At 45.2% G+C, this 18,689-nt stretch overlaps 1 protein-coding gene across 1 annotated transcript in view; it reads right to left on the bottom strand.

Annotated features, from left to right (window-relative positions):
- Nucleotides 1-4,955: 4,955 nt before the first annotated feature.
- Nucleotides 4,956-18,689, bottom strand: part of LYPLAL1 (lysophospholipase like 1) — a 59,585-nt gene continuing 45,851 nt past the window's right edge. The window contains exons 4-5 of the mRNA XM_075925212.1: nucleotides 7,384-7,499; nucleotides 4,956-6,700 (exon numbers count right to left, since the gene is read on the bottom strand). Coding sequence (XP_075781327.1) covers nucleotides 6,461-6,700; nucleotides 7,384-7,499 — 356 coding nt within the window. The 3' untranslated portion in view covers nucleotides 4,956-6,460. The remainder of the gene's footprint in view (nucleotides 6,701-7,383; nucleotides 7,500-18,689) is intronic.

Raw genomic sequence — 18,689 nt, 5'->3', positions numbered from 1 at the left:
GTGCAAAAACTTACAGAGAGTCTACACTGCACGCCCACTCTTGCTCAAGTAAATTTAAAGTAAAGCATCAGAAAACAGGGCTTCTTGCTCAAGAGTTATTCCTCGCCCCACAAGGAATAAGCCCTCTTGTGCAAGAGTTCTTCCACAAGAAGGCAGTGTAGACAGGCAACAGGGGTTTCTTGCGCAAGAAAGCCCTATGGCTAAAATGGCCAACAGGGGTTTCTTGCGCAAGAGAGCGTCCACAGGGCCATGGATGCTCTCGCGCAAAAGCACATCTCTTCCACAAAAGCACATGGCAGTGTGGATGCACTCTTGTGGAAGACCTTTTGCACAAGAACTCTTTTGTAAAACAGTTCTTGCGCAAGAAGCCTGCAGTGTAGACATAGCCAGAGAGAACTATTTCAGAAAAGAGGAAGTACAATTTCTCTTCATGCAGGACATTTTCTCCCAGCTGTCCTAGGGAATGATTTTTTTAAACCAGAAAACAGATACCCACTACCTTCCTCCATCCCACGTCTTAACAGTTTTCTGGCTAACAAAATTCCAACAAGCCCCATTTATACTCTTTGCCATCTGGATCTCAGCTTGGTGCATGGAAGTTCTGTTCATCTACTTGGCTCCCTTTAACTGCACAGACTTGTTAGCTGGTTTTAAAGATGATTTACTCCCAAACCTTGAGCTTTACAGTTTAACAGGAGGCAAGATTAATGTAAGTGCAGAACATTTCATTTTAATATTGAAATTATATTAGTCATGTTTTGCTTCCCAGGCTGATCAGCTGATATCAGGTTTATTTGCAACTGTTCTCTGGCTTTAAGCATCTGCAGTAGCATGTCAGGAAGGACTGCACTTTGTAGCACCGGTCTACTGTATTTGCAATTTTATAATCTTCTATATACAAATTTATAAGATTAAAAATAAAAACCCCGAAACACACTTGCACTTTATTTCCAAATAGCACAGAAAACTAAGCTCAAGAGACTAAGCCTAGTTTGAACTCATTTTCTTTTGCTCACTGAATGATGAACCTCACCAAAATAGTAGCAAGCTCCAGCAGGTATCAGGAACCTGAACAGTTAGTCATTTCTCATATTTGACAAATGGCCTTCAAGCCTAAAAGAGCAATAGCTGATTAGCTAACTTTGAAAAAAGTTATAGTGGTATTTGGAAGGGTTGCTGATAGCTTATGTTACAAGCTGTCTAATTGTGTCGTACTCTTCAGTGACTAATCCACATAAAAGGGTAAGATCCTACTATTGTTATAAGCTAATGGTGTTACTCTTGTCCTTGCAAGCTGAAGGTTCTGCATTTTATTCCTTCTTACAACCTATGCTAGTGTATCATTAAATACATTTTCTATCCCTCTCTCTCAGGAGAATGGACCTGAAAAAACAGTAATGAGCATGCAAAATAATAAAAAATCTAGTTTCCCAAATATATCCCTGCCACGTCTCTATTGCCCTCAAAGTGCACTTGGCCCAACAACATCTGAAAATCTTCAGATGAAAGGCAGTCGTGCATGGATATTTGGAAGTGAAGGACTGAGAACTGGAACTGCTGGATTCCATTCTTACTATGAATAATTGTTTTATTTATTTTGATTTAAAATGAGCCTCCTGTGCAAAGCTCTATCTACCCTGATGCACAACCATCTGCATGGCATTAATTATTCAACGAAGAACTCTGGTACCTTAGGGAAGCACATCTTTAAACTCCACCCAGAGACCAATAGGTGGCCAGAAGAGATCCCAGACTCTGGTTTCATATAAGATGTCCCTCATATGAAACAAGCAAGTGAACAGTTTTATAGAGTAGCCCTACTTAGGGTATGTCTACACAGCAGCTAACGTTATTCCAAAATAACACAGTGCGCATCTACTCTACAAGCCTTTACTTTGAAATAATGGTGAAGTGGAAGACTTCTTACTCCGACTCATGGTAACCCTCATTTCACGAGCAGTAAGGGGAGTCAAAGGAAGAGTGTTTTTCCTTCAACTTCCTGCTGTGTAGATAGTACCAAAAGCCGAATTAAGCCATTTCGACTTAAGCTTCGCAATTGTCACTGCTGAAGTTGCATAGCTTAATTCACCATTAGCCCTGTTGTGTAGACATACCCAAAGAGTGTGCTGCAGCAGTCTAAGCAGGAAGTTACAAAAGCAGGGCAAAGTCTGCAGTTGAAAGGCGAGATCACTACCAGGGCAGCTGGCAAAAAGCTAATGTGATTACCACAATAATATGGTCATCAAATAGCAGAAAATCATTCCATGGTGTCTAATAATACCTCTGCCATTTCCTCTGGCTGCAACCCACGATCACTATGGCAGTCTTGCTCATTCTCATTTCATTCCTAAACTCAACTAGATAGTGGCAGGGGGACTAACCACATCGTAAGTCAAAATCTTCAAACATGATACTCATATCCCAGTTTAATGATCTGCAAACTTTTCTTGGAGCACCTGTTCCCTATAGATTTTCTGAAGATTCATATCATTCAGAATATTAAGATCACTGGATGATTCATGATCTTTTTGTACAATGAAGACTGATTTAAAAAACCATTTCCAGGTTGTGTATAAATCAGAACATATCTATTCAGGAGTGAAATAATATTTATCTACTTCATAGGTGTGATGCTAATTAAGGAGTTGAAATGGGCAAAAAAAATCTATATCCACGCATCTTCCAAAATCCAGATCGTGATCTAACCTTCACAGCTGGTCTCTAATCTATATAATAGGATTAAAAAAAACTCCAGATCCAATATGGTGTTTAATAAAGGGAACCGAAGTAGTCCATTGATATTACAAAGAAAGGATGGTCTCACATACCAGGACTTGTAATTCAGTGGTGGGGAATCTTATTCTATCACTATCACATGCCAATTAGCCCATCATAAGACGGGATTTTCAGGTCTCTCCTCCATGTCGGTCTTCTCTCCTGAGCCTCTGGTCTCTCACACCGTCTCTCTCCTCCTCCTACTGCCTCCCCCGCACTCTCTCTCTCTCAGCTCTCCTCTCCCTCCTTTCTCTCTCTCTGTCTCTCTCTTTCTCTTCTCCTCCCCCTCCTGCCTCTCACTCGGGGGACTGCGGTGCCCAAACGGCCGCTTGCGCCACTTGCTCCCCTGCGGCAGCCTGGCTGAGAGGCGCAGAAGTCAGCCGAGCGCCATGGCAGGAGGCGAAGGGGGGCGGGGTAGTGACATTCAAGGCCAGGGGGTGGGGCCTGGAGCTGCTTTCATGCCGTACGTCACTGCCCCGCCCCCCTTCGCGGAGCTCGGCTGACTTCTGTGCTGCTCAGCCGGGTTGCTGCGGGGGAGCAAGTGGCGAACGCGGCCGTTTGGGCTCCCCCGCGGCAGCCCGGCTGAGAGACGCAGAAGTCAGCCGAGTGTCACGGTGGGAGGCGAAGGGGGACGGGGTGGTGACGTACACAGCCGGGCCCCGCCCCCTGACCATATACATCACCACCCTGGCCCCCTTCGTCTCCCACCGTGGCACTCAGCTGACTTCTGCACCGCTCAGCCAGGCTGCTGCAAGGGAGCAAGTGGCGCAGGTGGCCATTTGGGCTCCGCGCTCCCCATGTAGCACCCCCGTGCTGGATGGGGACTGCAGCACCCAAACGGCCACTTGTGCCGCCTGCTCCCCCACGGTGGCCCAGCTGAGTGGCACAGAAGTCAACCAAGCGCCCCGGGCAGGAGGCGAAGGACATGACTCAGGCAACAGCGCCGCCCAGAGGGAACAGCCAGCATTTCAGCGTTACAGAGTCACAGACATTGGGCTACTAAATATATGATGAAACACTGACCTGCACAAAAAGTAAATTGCAGGCCACAAACAAGTAAAAAAAGCAACTTAATTTAGGTTTTCTTTTTCTTTGAGAAAGAGAGAGAGAAAGAGAGATAAAAACATTCAACTCATCCACCTGGGTGGGGGGGCATGGAGACTTGGGGCTTCCCCGCTGAGTGGGGCAAGCTGGCGCTTGCTGTTCCAACCTCCCGGGGAGTGCCAACATTTGCCATGGGCCAGATGAATTTAAGCAATGGCCCAAATCCAGCCCATAGGCTTCCCATTCCAGTTGTAACTATTCCTATTCTCACCATAATATTTGTTACGATTTCTTTGAGTTGCTCTCAGATGTCATCAAAAAGCCATAATGCCAGAATGAAAAGAGCCTGTCATCTCTCTTCGTCTCATTGCACCTGTCACCAGAATGAGTTACCACCCAATGTTAGTGCTTAACAAATTCCCATGACAGCAACTGTAGTAAGAGCAGAAAACGGTAGAAAAATAAAACTGATGCATCGTCATATTACACTTTAAAGAGACTACTTATCACAGATTGCAATTATGATTCTGCTAACGCAATGTTAGCTCAGCTGCTTCAACACACACCTGTTTCAACTTAATCTGCGACAATTAGGAAACATGGGGCAGCAAAGAGAAAAACTTTTCAGTTACTATTTCAAATAGCAAAATTTGTGTGCCATTTATAAGTTCTGTTTTTCAGAACAGACTGCTGACTTGCTAATGCCAATGAAATGAAATAACACAAAATATTTTTAGCAGCAGGAAGTTGTTACTTGCTACTGCCAATTACATGCCTTGTACTTCAATACTGACACTTTTTTCCTTTACTTACTCTTCAAGATAGGTAAAAGCTGGCTTACGGCTCAACACACATGGGTAGAAAGAAACTTCTCAGCCCCATGGAGTTGGCTGACCCCACTGAAGTCATAGCCAATACTGGCAGTGATTACTGTGACAGAGTATACAACAGTGTCTTAAATCTGCTCTTCAACAAAGGGAGAAGGAGGAGATTAAGCAAGAGACTTGGATGTATTGACTTTGGCAACACAAATAACTTGTCATGCCAATAAAGTTTAAAATTTGAGAAGGGAGAATTGGGGCAAAGGGAAAAAATACAAAGGAAAAAAATGAAATGAGAATAGATTTATCAAACACTGAAACAGGATTGAATCATTCAACATAAAATAATGGGGACATGAGGTTTGTTTATTATCACAATCATTGTTATTTACAGCTCTTTTAAATGTACAGTCAGACTCAAGTGTCCTCGTTTTTTAGTTCAGACCCTGCAGGATTGTGCCTTAAAATATAATTGTTAACAAAAATATAAATCTCTACATACAGTCATCCTACAGAACAATTTCCCCCCCAGAAACAGGGTCAGAACCATCGTGGCATCTTTCACTTTATTAGGTCCTATTCCTATACACCCCCAAACAAACAAAAAAAGCAAACATGGCTTTAACAGCTATTCAAAATAGATCCCAAATATCACCAAAATTACAGCACATAACAAGCATCAGTGCTGAGCCAAAAACAGCCAGTTATAACTTCTTTAAATATAATTAACACAAATATCAATACTGTTTGTAAAATGAAATACAACCTTGTACATAGTGTGTTTAACTTTAAATACTGTAAATTCATTTGAAGACAATGGGACTACTCAGTACACAAAGTTAAGTGCACACTTAGGGTATGTCTACACTACTCCCCTAGTTCGAACTAGGGGGGGTAATGTAGTCATACGGAGTTGCAAATGAAGCCCGGGATTTGAATTTCCCGGGCTTCATTTGCATAAAGCCAGCCACCGCCATTTTTAAATGCTGGCTAGGTCGGACCCCGTGCCGCACAGCTACACGCGGCACGGACTAGCTAGTTTGGATTAGGCTTCCTAATCCGAACTAGCTGTACACCTCGTTCCACAAGGCGCACAGCTAGTTCGGATAGGAATACTTGCAATAGTTCGGATAAGAATACTTGCACAAGAGGGCCAGTGTAGACAGGGAAGAACTGTTTTGCGCAAAAAAGCCCCGATGGCTAAAATGGCGATCGGGGCTTTCTTGTGCAAAATCGCGTCTAGACTGGCCACGGATGCTTTTGCGCAAAAGCACTTTTTGCACAAAAGCATCCATGCCAATCTAGACGCACTTTTACGGAAATACTTTTAACGGAAACAATTTTCTGTTAAAAGTATTTCTGCAAAATAATGCCAGTCTAGACGCAGCCTAGAAGTAAAAACGGATTTACCAGTAGTTTAACATCATCCTGACTAGGTTGTAAGCAAGTTGTATGCAACAAGGGTCTATATGAAGTTGTATTTATACTTGTGAACTAGATGATGCACACTCTTAGGACTCATTTATATGAACAGCTAGCGTAATGTAGATCAGTGTGCAGTAGACATTCACCCCAGTTTTCTGTGCACTAACTGTCCATATGGATCATGCCACCATGCACTAATCATTCCCTATGGCCTTTGATCTATGCTGTTTCAAAGCAGGGTAGACCAAAGTGCCCTGGGGAACTAGTGAGGCAGCAGGATCCACATGGACATTTGGTGCATGGCAAGCTGGGTTGTATATTTACTGCACACTAGTCTGCTGTGCATTAACTGTTAATGTAGACAAGTCCTTGCTGTAAATAAACAGTCATTTCATTTATCCATTTGACACTGCTATCTCCTCTGGCAACATCTTTACAATCCAGGACCTCAATTTTTCAAGTTCAGTTTTGTGTAACTCATGATTAAGATTTGAAAAACTATGAAAAGATGTTGCTACGCCCAATGATTTTAACATCTTGTTGGTCTCTTCACCCCAGGAGTGCAGAACTAACTCATCAGCTGTTCCATGACACTGAAATAATTCAGGAAGGACATTTTCATTTTTCTGTAAAGCCTATATGGGGGAGGAGGAGAGGAGAAAAAAGTTCAAATAAGGATTTTAGAAGATGCTAATGTTGAACAAATATATGAAAAGTCTGTACCTAAAATTCCAATATGCTAAACAAGACCCATTTACAGCTGAACAAAAATCTATATGTAGCATTTGATCCTACAGAACATGAACAGAAATACTCATGTTGACCTGAATACTGCAGAATGGAGCCTGTGACCTTTATGCTCTGTCAGGCATTCTCGAAGACCAATACAGTAATGAAAGATCTTATGTAAGCAATATAAATGGAATGACACGAAGTGGGCTGTGCCCACGAAAGCTCATGATACTATCTACATGTTTTATTAGTCTTTAAAGTGCTACCAGTCTATTTGGTTTTTTTTTAAGTTTTTACTAAATAATTTGTCTAATGTGCTACACACCTTGGCATACTTTGCACAGTGCTATAGCAGTGAGACTGAAAAAGTACGCAAATAAACAATATGTAAAGAAAAAAGTTTCCAAATGTGTATTCCTTGATATGTTGCTTAATGTTGTCAGTGCAGGATATTTCCTGGGGATTAATGATTACCTAGAGTTAATCAATTCCACCGCCTGTGAAGTATTGTGTTTCAGTTGTCTTTGCCTAATTATGTTTATCTTTTTAGATGGAAACTGTATGTACTCCACGGGCATTCACTCACCTGGTAAACAGCAGATGTCTTATTGAGAAAGCTAGAAAGAGCAAATACTCCAGCCACTTCTTGATGATACCTGTATGCTAAATGCATTGCCATGCCACCTCCCATTGAAAAACCTCCTAAAACATGATAAAAAAAAAAAGACTGGAATTTAGTTATGTTTTGGTAATCTAACATCTAGCATATATAGCTATACCTACACAGACACACTAAAGCAGAATGGTACTATTTAATAATCCGCTTGTTTAATGGTTTCCACACTTGTTTGGGCATTGTAGGTCACAGAATCATAGAACACGAACTGGAAGGGACCTGGAGAGACCATCAAATCCAGTCCCCTGCCTTCACAGCAGGACCCAGTACCATCTAGACCATCCCTGATAGATGTCTATCTAACCTGCTCTTAAATATCTCCAGAGATGGAGATTCCACAACCTCCCTAGGCAATTTATTCCAGTATTTAACCGCTTTGACAGTTAGGAAGTTTTTTCCTAATGTCCAACCCAAAGGTATGTGTTTTATAGACAATGCAAAGCAGAATTCCAGTCTGTGGACAGGGCTGTCAATCCAGTGCATAAGGTGACTTATTTCATACACGGTCAGTCTAGCATTCATGAAGGATGCCAGCATATTACCATCACTGTACAAAATCACTCACCCCCATACGTGCCCCCCTCCAGTTCTACATGGATCACTTGGTAGGGTAAGAGAATTGATTACTCTCTTTACCCATTCAAACACCGATCTACCTTTTGAAAAAAATAAACGAGGCTGCCAATTTTTTTTTTAAATAATGCTAGACACTTGCTTGTTTGGAAACAGGCTCTCTGACCATCACACTCCTTTTCATGTACACAGCGTAGAAGGAGTTTTATTAGTGTATGTAGCTTAAAGATGACATTAAAAGTGAAGCAGCAACAGCTCCAGGGCCAGGAGCTGGCCTGCCTGTAATGGCAGCAGAACCAGCCCCAGGATCCCACTAAGTCGGCTAATCAGTTAACTGATTCATTGGGATTTTACATCCCTACTTAGTAAACCCAATTCTTTCAGTCTCCCTCTCAGCTCATGTTTTCTAGACCTTTAATCATTTTTGTTGCTCTTCTCAGGACTTTCTCCAATTTCTCCACATCTTTCCTGACATGTGATGCCCAGAACTGGACACAATACTTCAGTTGAGGCCTCATGAGTGCAGAGCAGAGCGGAAGAATGACTTCTCGTGTCTTGCTCACAACACACCTGTAAATGCATCCCAGAATCATGTTTGCTTTTTTTTTTTTGCAACAGTGTCACACTGTTGATTCATATTTAGCTTGTGGTCCACTATGATCCTGATCCTTAGATCCCTTTCTACAGTACACCTTTCTAGAAAGTCACTTCCCATTATGTACATGTAAAACTGATAGTTCCTTCCTAACTGTACTATTTTGCATTTGTCCTATTTATCTAAAATCATTTATCCAGTTTGTCCAGATCATTTTGAATTATGACCCTACCCTCCAAAGCATTTGCATCCCCTCCCAGCTTGGTATAATTTGCAAATGTTATAAGCATACTCTCTATGTCATTATCTAAATAGTTGATGAAGATATTGAACAGAATCAATCACAAAAAATTATCACTTGTTATGCCCTTCCAGCATGACTCTAATCTATTGATAACTACTTTCTAAAACAGTTATCCAACCAATTACGCATCCACCCCCTATCTACATTGTATTTCTCTAGTTTATTGATAAGAAGGCTATGGGAGACTGTATCAAATGCTTTACTAAAGTCTAGATATACCACGGCTACCACTTCCCCTTGTCCAGGCAGTTTGTTAACCTATGAAAGAAAGTTTTCAGGTTGATTTGACATGATTTGTTCTTTACAAATCCTTGCTGGCTATTACCTATCACCTTATTATCTTCTAGATAGTTGCAGATGAATTCCTTAATTATTTTCTTCATTATCTCTGCTGGCACAGAAGTTGAGATAAATAGTCTATAGTTTCCTGAGCTGACCTTCTTTCCTTTTTTATAGATGGGCACTATATTTGCCCTTTTCCAGTCTTCTGGAATCTCTCCCATCTCCCATGGCTTTTCAAAGATGATGGCTGATGCCTCAGATACCTCCTCACTTAGCACCTTGAGTATTCTAGGATGCATTTCATCAGGTGCTGGTGACTTGAAGATCTCTAACTTCTCTAAACAATTTTAAACGTCTTTTCCTATTTTAACTTCTGAACCTACCCTATTTTCACTGGCATTCACTATGTTAGATGTCTAATTGCCAACAACCTTCTTAGTGAAAAAGCAACAAAGAAGTTGTTAAGCACCTTTCCCATTTCCATATTTCCTGATATTGTTTTTCCTTCTTCATTGAGCAATGGGCCTACCATGTCCTTGGTCTTCCTCTTACTTCTAATGTATTTATAGAATGTTTGCTTGTTACACTTTATGTCTCTAGCTATACTGAGCTCATTTTATACCTCTGCCTTTCTAATTTTGCCCCTTCCTACTTTTGTCATTTATTTATATTCATCCTTTGTACTTTGACCTAGTTTCCACTTTTCATACTACTACTTTTTGATTTTTAGGTCATTCAACATCCCCTGGTTAAGACAGAATGGTCTCTTGCCATACTTCCTATATTTCCTATGAAGCGGAATAGTTTGCTCTTGCACCCTTAGTAATGTCCCTATGAAAAATGATCAACTGTCTTAAATTGTTTTCCCTCTTAGTCCTGCTTCCTATGGGACCTTACATACCAGCTCCCTGAGTTTACTAAAGCCTTCTTGAAATCCATTGTCCTTATTTTGCTGTTCTCCCTTCTACCATTCCATGGAATCATGAACTCTATCATTTTATTATCACTTTCACCCAAGCTTCCTTCAATTTTCAAATTCTCAACCAGCCCTTCTTGATTTGTTAAAATCAAATCTAGAACAGCCTCCCCCCAGTAGCTTTCTCCACCTTCTGAAATAAACTGTCTCCAATACATTCTAAGAACTTGTTGATGTCCCCCATCACCACCAGGTCCTGTGCTTTGGATGATTTTTTTAATTGTTTAAAAGAAAACTCATTCACTTCTTCCTGGTTAGATGGTCTGTAATAGACTGTTACCATGATATCACTCTTGTGTTTTTATCCCTTTTAACCTTACCAACAGACTCTTAAATCTGTTTTCTATGTCCATCTCAACCTCCAGTCCAAGTATATACATTTTAATACATAAGGCAATGCATCCTCCATTTTTTCCTGCCTATCCTCCCTGAGCAAGCTGTACCCTTCTATTCCAATCATGTATATTACCTGTGATACCAACTATGTCATTAACTAGTAACCAACTATGTTATTTACTAGTTTTTCAAGTTCTCCCTGCTCATTTCCCATACTCCTTGCATTTGTATACAACTAAGATACTGATTTGATTTTGCTACCACCTCGTTCTGCATTGTCTCCCCTTTAATCCTTGCTTTTAAAAGCCCATGCTTTTAATTTCCAACTTGAGACCCATCTCTCAGGTCTCCATGTTGTTCACTTGGATTATCACACACAACACTGAAGTTCAAAGGCAGCACAGAAAACTCAAAAGACAAAACAGAAAATCCCTCAACTGGAAATGCAGGTGTGTATGGATAGAGGGAGAGAAAGATGCCCTCTGAACATATAGATGTTACAGCTATTCAAAACTCACTTCTGTGAAACAACAATCTGTCTTTGCTGAAGTATGCATTATTAAGGGCCCAAAAAGAAGCTATTCCGCTGCATCAGAAAGATAGAGAATATAGCAAAAGACCGCCTTGGCTTAACCATGAGATCTTGCATGATCTAAAAATAAAAAGGGAGTCATATAAAAAATGGAAAGTAGGACAAATTACAAAGGATGAATATAGGCAAACAACGCAGGAATGCAGGGGCAAGATTAGAAAGGCAAAGGCACAAAATGAGCTCAAACTAGCTATGGGAATAAAGAGAAACAAGAAGAATTTTTATAAATACATTAGAAGCAAGAAGACGACCAAGGACAGGGTAGGCCCACTGGTCAGTGAGGAGGGAGAAATAGTAACAGGAAACTTGGAAATGGCAGAGATGCTTAATGACTTCTTTGTTTCGGTCTTCACCGAGAAGTCTGAAGGAATGCCTAACATAGGGTACGTCTAGACTACATGCCTCTGTCGCCAGAGGCATGTAGATTAGGCTACCAGACATAGGAAAATGAAGCGGCGATTTAAATAATCGCCGCTTCATTTAAATTTACATGGCTGCTGCGCTGAGCCAACAAACAGCTGATCAGCCTCTGAGGATAGAAAAAGAAGCAATGGGCTTAAACTGCAGCAAGGGAGGTTTAGGTTGGACATTAGGAAAAAGTTCCTAACTGTTAGGGTAGTCAAACAGTAGAATAAATTGCCCAGGGAGGTTGTGGAATCTCCATCTGTGGAGATACTTAAGAGTAGGTTAGATAAATGTCTATCAGGGATGGTCTAGACAGTATTTGGTCCTGCCATGAGGACAGGGGACTGAACTCGATGACCTCTCGAGGTCCCTTCCAGTCCTAGTATTTTATGATTCTATGATTCTCTCTACTGAGATCTAATCGCTTTCTCACCCACTTCCTCATGCCACTAAGGCATGCTCTCTTCCCAACTTATAAAAAAATATAGTGTATTACACCCCCAAAGGGTTATATGTTTACATCCATATGTATGGATAAACACATACACTGAACAGACAGGTGTGCATTGACCTTGTGTAAATGCAAGCACATTTTTATGTTTTAGAATCTAGACAAATGTGAACATTGAAAACTCATTACTAGTTTGTAAGTGATTTAATCTAAAATTTTGTACCCAGTTAGTCACACTCTGGCAAGACGATCTGCAATTACTCAGCTGCAGTCTTTGACAATGCAATCACCTTCTGTGTAGAAGAGTATTAGGTAATGGTGCTTTCATGTGGCATGTACTACTATGACAAAATGTAATACAAAGGACTACTTCTTTGAATTAAGTTTTCCATGGGAAAATCTGCACTTTATCACTCAATACCACAGTAGCGTCTGGGTAAATACTATATAGTAAATGCTTTGCAGACAGTGATTTCAATGAATATTTATATACAAGGGCAAAATGTTATGATTCTAAAAGGATAATATTTCAATGTAGGTCTAAGTTTGACATAATGCATAAAACATATGTTCACTGAAGGAATTATTTTTTAAACGATCTGAAATATGAAAATGAAAAAATAAGATATACACATAGTTGTTACATAAAATAAGATCTTGTAACCTACAACTTACAGGATACAAGCAAATGTAGCTGATAATTATATGGAGATTTAAGTACCAATTATCTCCGTGTAAGGAAAGCGAGAGTTACATCATTACTAACCAGATTATGTTGTGAGTATCCATCAAGATCAATGATGCAAGTTCAGCTGTTTTAATCTTAGACATGCAGACAGCTGATATATTCAAGACCATTCCATTCCCTAGTAGTAAAGGGATGCAATTGAAATATCTGAATAAGTCAATAGGTTCTACAGCAAAAGAGCTGCAGATATCACAGATTTTCTGTTATAATTATAATTTGAGAGATCTGTGGTTAGTACTTTGTAACTGTTAGTAAATATTGGTTTTATAATGGACTCCGCTTCATGTCAAAGACCATGATAAAAAAAAATATTCCCATGTGATCCTGATTCATCAAAGTATTTAACTGTGTGCCCTAGCTTTCAGTTTGTCAGTAATTTGATTGCTGTGAAAGAGATAACTCATATGGTTAAAATTACACTAACACCTATTAGGCCCCAATTCATCAAGACGTCTCCAAGCACCTGAAACTGAAATTTTTATTCAAGCTCATGTTTGAAATAAAGATTGCCATGATACACAGGTTAAGAAAACAGTATCTGTACATCTAGGAGTCATGCTTGAATTTTCTAAAATTGAAAGTTTTGCTTAAAAAGTCACATAAGGATACATACAATACATAATCAGCATTGGTCCAGATTTAGGTGTGCAAATTTAACAGTGCATTTTAGGTATTAGTGAACAAGTATTTGGGTACATCACACATGGAAAGTTTTACAGAGAGTTAGCATGAGAGGCAGCAGAGTGGGGTACCAAGAGGAAGCTGGTCCGTGAGGGGAGCCAGTTTAAAAACCAGCTCCCCTCACAGTCTGGCTATCTGTTGCCCCCACTCCTGCCTCTGCTACAGAGGCAGCAGCACGGGATAGCAGCAGCCCGTCCAGAGTGTGTGGGAGGGGAGCTCCCGGATCCGGTGTGAGCTGGAATTGAGCCGGGCTGCCTGCCCGCTTGGTTCCTAATACAATTTAAATGCATAGCAGAAGTGTGTCAACTTCAGGCACATTATTCATGTAGCTGAAGTTAAGTAACTTAGATTGATGGCCTGTGCTAGTGTAGACTAGGCTTGCATTTCTCATAAACATTTTATTCCCTCTTAAGGAAGATTAAAATTCCAATAACTGCTGCCATGTTTCAGTGGCAAGTAAATACATTCTTCCATATAAAGTTTATAAAAGGGCTTTAGGATTTTGCATAATGAGATGTTCTATATAAATGTAAAGCTTGATTATCCTTAAATATTTACATTTCACTGAGGCTGCTCCAAATTGATATTTTTGAATGAAAATCAGAACCTATTGTGCCTATTGAAATCTGGGAGGTGGGCGGGCGTTAGCCTGTCCACATCTAAAGGACCTCCCCCCAGCCTATGGGGAGGGACCACTGAGCCCAGGATACCAAGTAAATACTTGGAACAAATAAAAGGAAAACAGGGACATGTGTGAGGGTCAAAGGGCTAAAACAAGGGAACTGGAGGAGGACACCAAGCAGAGAACCCCGAACAGCTCCCACTCCCCGCCAAGGTCTTGAGAGAGCCAGCAGACGCCGCCCAGTGGAACTCTGCCCGGACACGTGAGCGGATACAGGAACAAAAATAGGCCCCATAGTCACAGGACCCTCCCTCAGCCAGCCTCTGCTCCCTTGTCTAATAAATTACCATCTTGGCGATAGCCAGGAAGAGATTGACCAGCAGGTCCCGCGACTTTGTGGGGCCTTGGATGGGGTGTGCATAAATTAACAAGTGAGGGGAGAAGTGCAGCCAGAACCTTAACAAAAGGTTCTAGAGGAGCCGAAAGAAGGGCTGTAATCTGGCGCACTCGAGGTACACATGCGCCAGGTTCTCCCTCTCGCCACAGAAGGGGCAAGTGTTTGGAATGGGGGTGAACCGCGCCAAATACACGCCTGTGCTTACAGCTCTATTCAGGATTCTCCAGATGATATCCCCAGTGGGCCGCAGAACTAAGGTGGAATAGAGACTGTCCCACCAGGGCTCTCCACCCTCTATTGGAGGTAGCAGGTCCTGCCACTTGGTGTCTGGGCGGGACACAATGGTGGTGAAGTGGAAAGTGTGAAGCACGAGCGTGTACAGGTGACTCTTTGGCGTGCTTCAGAAGGAGACTGGCTGCAACGCGTGCAGCCGGCTTGGGTGACGAGGGGGAGGCGGTCGGGGAGGTACGCGGGGCTTAGGGCCGATGGATAGATCGGGCAGGCCGGAGGTGAGCGGGGTGCACCCTCTTGCAGGACCTTGTCGAGATAACCCCGACTGGTGGGCGGCAAAGAGTCCTTCATATCCTGAAGAAAGCGCCGGGGAGTACGTAGGGTGGAGAGCCCCATGCACTAGGCGAGCGTCCGAGGATCCACCCAGTCTCCCCGGTCGTAGTCCAGGAGGTCTCCGATCCTTGTGACTTCTGCCAGGACCAGCCTCTGGCGCACTGCGGGGGACTCCACCGCCTGCACACGTAGATGGGGATTGTGTAGCAGGGGCTCCGTGAGGAGCTCTGCCCCCATGGTGGTTCCCAAGGATCTGGTCGCCTCGAGCAGCTTCCAGGTCCAGAGGTGGTCCTGGTAGAAGTCCAGCAACTCAGAGAGGTCTCCTGGAAGACCTCTCAAATAAAGGAGCTGCCGGTCATATCAGAGCTCTCAGAAGTGGTGAAGGAAAGCGTGCACCAGCATGCTCCACGCCGGACTACCTGCATCAAATAGGAGCCTCTGCAGGGCCTGGAGGCGGAGGACACGAACCCGCGTGCGCAAACACGTCAGGCCCTGCCCTCCCTCCTCCAGGGGGAGACGGAGAACCCTGCAGAGACCCAATGCAGTCCTGGCCAGAAGAACTGCAGCAGCAGCTGCTGGATCTGATCCTGGAAACCTGGAGGCGGGACCAGGGTGCTGAGACGGTGCCAGAGTATGGACAGGACTAGTTGGTTAAGCACCAGTACCCTCCCGTGCAGAGAGAGGCACTGGAGCAGTCCTGTCCATCTCCGCAATTGCTCAGCCACCCTGGACTCTAAACCTTGCCAGTTCTCTGGCGAAGAGGGATGCGTGGCAGAGAGAAAAATGCCGAGATAGAGCAGCGGACCCGCGCTCCACCTGATGGCCTGAAGTGTGGGTTGGAGGGAGCTCGCCTGCCACCCAGCCCCTACCATGAGGCCAGAGCTCTTAACCAAGTTGACCTGGGCAGAGGAGGCCACCGACTAGACGGCTTGGCAGGTCTTCACCCGTACCAGGTCTCCCGGGTCCTGGACCACGAGGAGCACGTAGTCGGCGTATGCCGACAGGACCAGCCGCATGTCTGGCTCACGAAGCACCAACCCCATCAACCTCCTGCGAAGACGACGTAGGAAGGGCTCGATGGCCAGAGTATACAGCTGGCCTGACAGCGGACAGCCTTGACGTACTCCCCGCCCAAAGCTGACCGGTGCTGACAGGGTCCAGTTGAGCTTGCCCAAACACTCTGCGGAAGCGTACAGCGCCTGGAGAAAGCCCACAAAGCGGGACCCGAAGCCGAAGGCCCGCAGAGTGTCCAGGAGATACCCGTGGGTCTATCCGAATGCCTTTTCCTGATCCAAGGACAGAAGAGCGAACAACAAACCATCCCTACACCCTAGCTCTAGGAGATCCCGGACCAAATAAAGGTTTTGGAAGATGGTACGTCCCAGGACGGTGTGGGTCTGGTCTGGATGGACCATGTCCGCCAGCACAGACTTGAGTCTCAGGGAGATGGCTTTGGTGGCAATTTTATAGACCATGCTGAGGAGCGAGACGGGTCATCAGTTCCTCAGATCACGGAGGTCCGCCTTCTTGGGCAGCAAGGCGAGCACTGCTCGCCTGCACAATAAAGGGAGGACCCCACTCTCCAAAGACTTGGCCCAGACCGTGGCAAGGTCCGGGCCGAGGACGTCCCAGAACACACGGTAGAACTCCACAGTCAGCCCGTCCATGCCTGGGGATATATTGGTGGGCATGAGATGGAGGGCTTTCGAGAATTCGGCCAGAGAGAGAGGCAGCTCTAGCCGGTCTCGGTTGCCTGCGCTGACCGTCAGGAATTCGTTCCAGAGGACTCTGCGTCGGTCAGATCCAGCTAGAAAAGGGAGGTGTAGAAGGCGCGAGCCCTCTCACGCATCTCCACCGGATCCGAGAGGGGGGCGCCATCATCCGCCAGAAGGCAAACTATGTGCTTTTTCGCCCCCCTCTTTTTCTCCAGGGCGTAGAAGAAGCGGGAGCCGCAATCCATCTCCCTAAAGAGGTGGATGCGGGAATGAACAAAGGCACCCCGGGCCCGAAAGTCGTCGAGGGCCCGAAGTTCCTCCCGCTTCTCCCGGTACGTTCTGTAGAGGGGTGGATCTCTGGGGCTGGTGGCCAGCCGCCTCTCTAGCTCTAAAACCTCCCATTCCAACTTCTCTATCGCCGCATCCCTCTGCTGGCTGGCCCCCTGGGTGTAGTTGCGACAGAGGAGCCGTGTGAGCACCTTCCCCACATCCCACCACAGCCACGCCGAGGGAAAGGCACACCGCCACCCGCACCAGGCCAGCCAGAACTCCTGGAAGGATGCTACAAAGCCCACATCCTCCAGCAGGCTATTGTTAAAATGCCAGTAGGTTGGCTCTGGCCTCTCCGAGGAGAGAGAGGCCGTCACGGCCACCAAGTGGTGGTCCGAGAACGGGGCCGGCCGAATGCTGGAAGAGTGGGCTCGAAAGAGATGATGACGTGAGAGATAAATGCGGTCCAACCGGGAGTGAAACAACTGTTGACCCTCCACCCGGACGAAGGTAAACGCTGCATCCTCGCCCGGGTGGAGGTCACACCAGACGTCCACCAGGGAATGTTGGTCTACAATCTCCCTGAGGACGTCTGTGGCAGCTGGGCACCACTCGGTCCCCGTGTGGTCCCGTTCCTCGAGGGTGCAGTTGAAATCCCCGCCCAGGACCAGGCACTCGTGAGGATCCAAAGAGCCGAGGAAGGCAGCTGCTCGCTGGTAGAAGCGAAGCCTCTCCGGGCCGGATGTCGGGGCGTAGATGTTAATGAGATTTAATGTTTGCCCCTCTACCCGGACCCGGAGGTGCAGCAGGCGGCCTTGCACAACCTCGGCAGCCCCCAGCACCTCAGGCCGCAGCTTCGGGGAGAACAGGGTCGCTACCCCAGCTTGATTGGCCAACAGGTGGCTGAAGTACACCCTGTCTCCCCACTCCGGCCGCCAGCTTGCTTCGGCAGCCAACGCGGTATGGGTCTCCTGCAGGAAGATGACACAGTACTCCCCCTCCTGAAGGAAGGAGAGTACCCGACACCTGTGGAGACCCAGCCTGCAGCTCCCAGTGTTCAGAGTGGCAATGACGAACGGCAGCATCGAGAGGGCTGGGGAAGATCCTCACTGGCAGGAGTGCTGACAGTCCCCATTGGGCCCCGCAGCAAACGGTGACCATACCCAAATGTAAACAGGGCATCACGGAAGCCGCGGGTCCGTTGGTAGGCCGCAGCCTCCCGCCACCCAGTCCCTTTACCCTCCCACAAAATATGCCCTTATGGTCTGGAGGATGAGATGGAAATCCCCCCAGCGCTGAACGGCGAGAGCCACTTTGTTCTTGGAGCCACGAATGTCCTCCAAGAAGCTGCGCATCTCGCCCCTCAGCACGTCAGGTGTCGGGGCCTCGGGCCAGACCCCTCCGCGTGCCCCGCGACCGACTGATGCGGGAAAGCAGGTAGTCTGAAGTCCCTGCTGGGATGACGACAGTAATAGTGGCGGATGGAGAACAGCCCCAGATGTGCTGGGAGCAGGAGAAACAAAAACTGCCTCCCGGGGGCCAACGGCTGAGCTGAACGTGGCAGTCCCAGGGGTGGCAGTAACAGTGTAAGGGGAGGAAAAGAGGTCAGGGAAGGGATCAGGGAAAGGAGGAAGAGGAGTAGGGGGAGGAAGAGGTGGGAAATTAGAAAAAAGACAAGGAGGAGGGGGAGCAGGAAGAGGAGTGG

The sequence above is a fragment of the Pelodiscus sinensis genome, chromosome 3 (assembly GCF_049634645.1).
Source record: "Pelodiscus sinensis isolate JC-2024 chromosome 3, ASM4963464v1, whole genome shotgun sequence".
Lineage (NCBI taxonomy): Eukaryota > Metazoa > Chordata > Testudines > Trionychidae > Pelodiscus > Pelodiscus sinensis.
The sequence above is the reverse complement of the archived record's forward strand: the minus strand, read 5'-3'. Positions and strand labels throughout refer to the sequence as shown.